Consider the following 7461-nt stretch of genomic DNA (forward strand, 5'->3'; position numbering starts at 1 on the left):
CCATGTAATGAAATATAATCGAGTTAGTCGAACTAAATTTTATCAAGAAAGGCAAAGGAAAAAAAAATAAGCAACAACGGTCTAATGCTAGATTCGAACTCAGAACCTCTGAGTTGTTAACCCGCTATCTAAGCCACTGAGCTATCACTCCGGTGATCACGCACGTGATCATGATCGTCTTTCGTCTTATTGGGAGAAGCCGAGTTGAAGCGATTTCATGCCACAGTTTCGTTTTTTACGTGGAAAAAGCGAACTAAAGTTTTCACTTTTGAAAAGTCGAAGGATTTGAAGGACTAATAGTCATACCAGGCATTACATTAGATGAAGGAGTTGAACATTTTAAAAGTTCAATGGTTAAAATAGGTGAAAAATTGTAGCCGTGAGACGGCAAAAAGAATAAAGAGAAACAGGAAAACAGCATTCAACAGCATGCCCCTTACTTGAACTCAATTATTTTGGATTACTGGAGTTATAGGGGAAACTATTTATACATTTTGTGTTAGGTCAATTAAATGTAGATACAATCTTTTAAAATAAATATTTTTAAATAAAACATACAGAATTTTATTGTGTTACATGAAAGAGGGGCTTGAATCATTTTTTTGAGTGATACATAAAAAAAATTGCACCATTCAAATTTTCCTCCTGTTCTCTTTCTTCCTCATACAATTCACAATGACACAAAATGTGCTCCACTGATTCTTCCCCTTTCCTGCAATCACAACTGCTGTGACAAAGGTGAATCAAATGCACGGGCTCAGCGTGGGCGGGGTTAACATTCCACAGCGTGTTCACATTCCTCTGCAATCAAAGCATTCCACTATGATGACCCATTCTGCAGGCTGCAGCCAGGGCTTACTCTTAGAAGCCGGTGTCTCCTTACCGGCATTTGAGTTTCATCCCGGGAAGGGGTCAGCTCACAGTCGGTCCTATTTATTTATTTATTTATTGATCGAATCATGCTCGGTCTGTGCCTTTATGTCCCGGTGTCTAACTCGGATCCGGTGGAAGTGGAATACTTCGAGTCTAACGGTCTGCCGTCCGAGCTGAAGTCGCTCTTCGACAAGCTGAGCGTCTTCCTGCCGTCGCAAGAGTTCACCACCTACCGAAAATGGCGAAAGGTGAGGGCAACACTGAGACAACCGTGTGTGTTTTTTTGTAGTTAGCTTGTGTATGAAGAACTTTCCGCTCTAAAGGACACCGAGTCCCGCTTCCGGCGGGCGGAAGGACCGGCGGTTCAGCAGAAGAAGCCTTACGAGTAGGCCGCGCCGCGAAACGCCGGCTTCCAGAAAGTTCGCTTCTCGAAAGAGTTTTAATCAAAATATGGACCGGAAACAACAAATGTGTTGTGTTGCTGCGAGTGTGTTCTGACGGTAAAGCTCTTTCATTTCACCGGGAAACGAACCCTGTGTGTCAGAGGAATGTGATCCTCGCGGCTGAAAGCGCGAGCCGCTTTCCGCGTGACGACTTAGACATCTGTGCGCCCTCTGTGAACTTCCCTACAGTAGTGTGTCCGCCTGGAGGGAATGTTTTGGGTTAAAACCCTTTTTTGAAAGTTTTCTCTGACCTCCTAACGTTTCGGATAAGCTTATAAAAAACTTTATTTATGAAATATTGAATCAACTCGTCTTCTGTCTGCAGTGTTGAGCAGCTGCATTGGCTTCAGGGATCCTCCTGCAGACATTTACATGTAGATTGATTAGTCACAGGAGTGCATGCAGAAGGAGTGCAGTCCTGCAGGCTGCGCAGTCGCAGCCTGCAGGACTGCACTCCTTCTGCATGTCTGCACAGGCGTCAGAGCCGCCTGGAGGATCACCGGTGTCCCCAGCCTTGTCTGAGCTCAGCAGGTTTCAATCCAGACCAGATTAAAGCGGGTGGCGGGTCGCAGGTTAAAGATAGACTGTGAAATGTACTAATGCCTCCTGAGTCAAAGAGGCGTCTTGGAACAAGGCCATGGGGCTGCAGCTTGGCGGGCGGGTCGCAGCCCCGCCTATCAGAACCCTAACCCGTCTGTGGCATTTTGCGATGGTTTTAGTTCCACCACAAGTTATGTCACACATTAGGTTGACGTGCAGTACATTTTGACCCATCTAAACTTGTTTAATGGGATGTTAAATTGGTTGTAGTATATCTGATGACTGTCCTGCCCTCCACTGACACCACTGAACAATCTCCTGTTCACTTTCCCCCCCAGAAAACCTTAAAAAGAGAAGAAAACGAGGTTGACGCCCAGCTGGACTTTGAAGAGTTTGTCCACTACCTGCAGGATTACGAGAGGGACCTGAAGCTGGTGGTGACGAGTGTTGATAAGAAGAATGCAGGTGAGAGGCCGCAACCGGCTTTTGCCTTTCACCTGTCGGCGTGCAGAAGTAACCTGCGTCTGTCTTTCCCATGATTCAAGGTCACATCAACCCAAGAGACTTCATCCGGTCTCTCTCCGACCTGGGTGTGCACATTTCCCTCCGGCATGCAGAGAAGGCCCTCAACAGGTGAACCACACGCCCCAGTTGTCTACTGCAGCGGAGCCGCTTCTTATCTTAGGTGAAACTAATTCAGATTGCTGTTCTCATTTCTCCAAAGCATGGACAAGAATGGAATGATAACCATCAGCAGTAAAGACTGGAGCAAATACCCTGTAACGGAAAAGACGGACTGCGTTCCTGAGATCATCCTCTACTGGAAACACTCCACGGTCAGTCGTAGAACCAGAACACGCAGAGCAAAGGAACAGATCATGCCGTTACATCACATACAGTACAGTTGATAGTGTTATCTCTTAAGGTGATGGCGCAGCACCTGTCCTCTTCCTGTTGTCGGCAGTAATAGTCAAAGAAGCAAAGTCCTTGAGGCGAGGCGTCCCAGCAGGCCGTGCGTCACTAATTAAGGGCTATGAATGGAGCTGAGCTCTTGGGGACGGATTAGCTGTTCTATAAATGAGGGAAGTTGTTCTGGTGGCTGTGTGGCTTGGAGGGAGAGCGTCCAGCCCAGGAAACCATGCAGATGCTGTTTGATGCTGGCTGTAGCAGAGTCAGTGGTCATGGCTGAAGGTGATCAGAGCTTTAAAAGTGTCCATATTTTAATTGTGGAACAATGACTGAAGTCATGACACCTGGTTGACGTTCAAACGAGAAGGTCAGGTTGTAAAACTGCGGCGTTTTGAAGAATCAAATGAACCTCGTCTTCAGGAAATGGGCGGAGGTGGAATTTTAATGTCGCGCCCTTCATCTGTCCGTGTCTGCGTGCAGCCGATCGGTAGAAGACAGATTCCTGGTAACGGAAGGTCAAGACGGGTCAACCAGGAGGCGGATGTTGCTTAATGCTTTCTGATCATGACTAAGAAGGTCCTGACCTGCATTTTCACAGAGCGGCTTTCTGAGAAGCAGACTGATGGACAGAAAACAAGTGTTCACTGGAAAACATTTAACTAGAACTGTTGTGGAAGAAAACACGTTAAAGTACTAAATGACTCCATACTAAACTTTACCCTCAACACGTCTGTTTACTCTGAGACTTTTAACAGCTGCTGTTGTGTCTTTTGAACAGATCTTTGATGTGGGGGAGAACCTGATGGTCCCAGATGAGTTCACCATGGAGGAGAAGCAGACTGGCATGTGGTGGAGGCACCTGGTTGCAGGTGGAGGAGCCGGAGCGGTTTCCAGGACCTGCACGGCCCCCCTGGACCGACTCAAAGTCATGATGCAGGTAAGGCTGGCTCAAAGGCAGAATTCGCGTAGAAACCTCCACGGCGACGTCATGACGACGCCTCATCTCAGAGGTTTTCCTCGATCGGTTCTCAGAGTCCAGACGTGCAGGTTAAAGTCTTTCACAAGAGCAGGCAGAGGATCATCGCTGTTGCTCAAGGCTCCGTTACCTAATAGTTCTACACAAAGTTAACATTTAACCGTTTGTCAGAGCAAAGCGACCAGAGTCCAGCTGCTGACGCTGTGTGGCGGCCAATCAGGGCACATGAACTCCTGTCGCGCCCTCGCTCCCCATCAGTGAGTCCGTGCTGAACTGTGTTCTGCTTGTGGCTCTGATGAACGTCATCGGCCCGACCCACCGCGCACTGTGACCCAAATCGATATGAAATGGCGTCACAGAGAAACGCTCTCGACCCAGTTGGCGTGATTTTGGGTTGAACAGCCAGAGCATGCTGCGCCAAAGTCCTGAGAACTGACCTCTGATGAAGAATGTCCCGTTTCTCCTCAGGTTTACGGCTCCAGAACAAACAACATGTGCATCATGAGCGGCCTCATGCAGATGATCAAAGAGGGCGGCACCAGATCGCTGTGGCGCGGCAACGGGGTGAACATCATCAAAATTGCCCCCGAGTCTGCGCTGAAGTTCATGGCGTACGAGCAGGTATGGCGTGACCCGGGCTCTGCCTGACCCGTCCATGGCCCCAGGTGTCCCTCTCTAACGTGTCGTTTACTCGTCCAGATCAAGCGGCTCATTGGGAACGATAAGGAGACGGTCAGCATCCTGGAGCGGTTCGTGGCCGGCTCTCTGGCCGGCGTGATGGCTCAGAGCGCCATCTACCCCATGGAGGTAGTCCTCCGTGTGTGTCTGTCCGCTTTAGGAAGACCGGACATTAGGACGCTGTGCTAATGGGATGTTCTGATCCGTCCTCAGGTTCTGAAGACTCGCCTGGCCCTGAGAAAGTCGGGTCAGTACTCTGGCATCTCGGACTGTGCGAAGCAGATCTTGGGACGGGAGGGGCTGGGAGCTTTTTATAAAGGCTACATCCCGAACATGCTGGGCATCATTCCATACGCGGGCATCGACCTGGCGGTGTACGAGGTGAGCTCCGCTCCACATTCTGGCGTGGACGGCCAGTCAGAGCGTGGCGGCTTTTCACACCTTTCGCTTCCTGCAGACGCTGAAGAACACCTACCTCCAGCGGAACGGCGCCCACAGTGCCGACCCGGGCGTCCTGGTCCTGCTGGCGTGTGGCACCGTGTCCAGCACCTGCGGCCAGCTGGCGAGCTACCCCCTGGCTCTGGTCCGGACCCGCATGCAGGCACAAGGTGAGCGTTTTTGGAATAGACTACAGAGGAGTTCCTCATTTTGTCTTTTTCTTAATCACACCCTTTTCTTGTTTTTATTTCCTCATTTTAGCCGTGACTGACAGCCACAAGCAGCTGACCATGACGGGCCTCTTCAGGCAGATCCTGCAGAACGAGGGCCCGGCTGGTCTCTACAGAGGCCTGGCCCCCAACTTCCTCAAAGTCATCCCCGCCGTCAGCATCAGCTACGTGGTGTACGAGCATCTGAAGACTCAGCTGGGAGTGACATCGCGCTGAAGTGACTCCTCCCCACCACCACTACTCCGCCCCCTCCCGGGGCTCGCCTCAGGGATGCTGGGGGGCCTTTTTGGGGTTTTTGTAGCCGTCTCATTCTGTGAATGTCAGCTGATGTAAGATGAGGAAAGTCCGAGGAGGAAGACGAGGACTCTGTGAGCTCAGGTCGTCAGGACCGACTGCTGCTATTTATGCTTTAAGACAAGCCGCCATGACTCTGACTGAAGGTAAACTCAGGACCAAACGTTGTACTTCTAGAGGGAAATGTCTGCTATGCTGCTGTTCCAGCACAGGAACGGGAGAATTTTGCACAAAAGTTTTCTTTTCTCCTTCATCCTGAGTGTAAACAGGATCTGTTCTTGTTGTGTTGATGCGTTGTATTTATTTAGGCTGGAGGACCGCCTCAGCATCGTCAGACACTAAATGTGATGGAATGAGGTGGAGCTCTGTCATCAGAGGGCGCCATGTCTTACACGCCACATGGGAAAATACTGAAGACTGCAAACGTTTGGGGGAAAATAATGCACTTTAATCTATGATCAGCCTTTAATGGTGAAGCCGTTCTTTTGTAAAGACTTTTAGTACTGTTTTAATGGACCATACTAAAGCAAATAAATTCAATTTCACATGAATTCTGTCTGTTATTGACTTCAAACTGCTTCACCCTTCAAACCACAAGAGACATTTCTGAGTGGAAGAAGCAAAAACTGTCACAGAGCAGCTGAGGAAAATGCTTTCCACTGCAGTTTTATCAGTGGAATATCAGCCACTTTTATATTTTTGCCTTTCAAATGAAGTTTCTTTTGAAATGAAGGTTTTAACAGTTTGACTTGTATCCTTGATAGGTTTGCAGACATGAACTTGTATAAATAAGCAGAACTTTGTTGCGGTTTCTCCTGCAAACCAGGAGTTCAGTCTGGTTCAGGCGGAGCTGCAGACGCTGAAACTGTCTGTTTTGGATACGAACCCTAATAAAACGGACAGGCTAAACCACAGAAAAGGTTTCTTTTGGGACTCGGGACAGGAAAAAGGAGAGCAGCACGGTCAAAGGGCAGATGCAGCATCTTTTCCTGTGCGAGGGATTCTCGTGGCAGAGAGAGAAACGGAAGGACTGCCTGAGGTTAAACCACAGACAGGTCTTTGGGGCGTTTGCTTGACATCAGCAAGTCTCTTCCCTTGAAAACTCGTGGGGAACAAAACAGATTCACAACTTCAAACACCCCAGAGAGAGGCAACAGGTCGGCAGCGGTGCATGAGACGTTCAGGCCTTGGCAACAGGACGGAGGTGAGCGGAGGCGACCTGAAGCGCTGCTGCTCCTCATGAAGGCAGGCACACAGGTGGAGTAAATCAAGTGGATGAATTGACATCAGAAGCCAAACAGATATGTTACGGTGTCCCACAAGGATCAATTCTGGGCCCGCTGCTCTTCAATATTTACATAAATTATACATTATATATCATTATTTGCTGATGACACAAATATATTCTATGCTACAGACAACCATAGGAAACGTATCAATGTGGTAAACAAATAGTCTCTGTTATCGATAAACTAAGTTGGAAGCAACACATCAGACACATCCAAACCAAAGTTCTAAAAAAGTATTTCAATCATAAATAAATCTAAACATATTAGTATACAACCGTAGATATTTATTGTACTGTTCCTTAATATTACCATATTTGACCTCCTGTATAGACAGAGTTCACTACATCCTCTCTGTTTACTTCAAAACTGTATTGTACATAAAGCCGGATATCTTGATCATACAAACAATTTATTCTATCAATCTAGACTTTTAAAACTGTTTGACCTTGTTGATTTTTACACCAACAACTTCTATCCAGAGTCAGTGGGAAATCGTTACCATTCAATATCCAGAAACAGTTCTTAGAAAATGAAGGAGGAACAGATTGAGGGGATGTAGGAAGTTCAAGACCAAACTGAAAAGAACCACAAAGAAAAGTTTCTGTGTCGGTGTGTGGCACTAAACTCTGGAACGGGTTCAGTAATGAGCTCAAAAATGTTCAAATATCCAAATATTCCAGAAAATGTAGAAAGAAACTCTGATTTCAGGATATGAAGATAAAAGGAGTTAATGATCAACAGGTGTTTGAATAATTCCAAATCCATGTGTGAACTTGATGGTGGTGAAATAA

The 7461-nt window shown here is 47.6% G+C and overlaps 1 protein-coding gene across 1 annotated transcript; it reads left to right on the top strand.

The window, feature by feature from the left end:
• The first annotated feature begins 959 nt into the window (after positions 1 to 959).
• LOC101160000 (calcium-binding mitochondrial carrier protein SCaMC-2-A) lies at positions 960 to 5932 on the top strand. Its single transcript, XM_004072843.3, has 10 exons — positions 960 to 1121; positions 2195 to 2321; positions 2402 to 2489; positions 2581 to 2692; positions 3544 to 3702; positions 4210 to 4362; positions 4441 to 4548; positions 4633 to 4800; positions 4877 to 5027; positions 5119 to 5932. The coding sequence occupies exons 1-10, from the start codon at positions 960 to 962 to the stop codon at positions 5301 to 5303; spliced, it is 1413 nt and encodes a 470-aa protein (XP_004072891.1). The 3' UTR covers positions 5304 to 5932.
• The last annotated feature ends 1529 nt before the right edge of the window (positions 5933 to 7461 follow it).

The sequence above is a fragment of the Oryzias latipes genome, chromosome 9 (assembly GCF_002234675.1).
Source record: "Oryzias latipes chromosome 9, ASM223467v1".
In the NCBI taxonomy this organism is placed as follows: Eukaryota; Metazoa; Chordata; class Actinopteri; order Beloniformes; family Adrianichthyidae; genus Oryzias; species Oryzias latipes.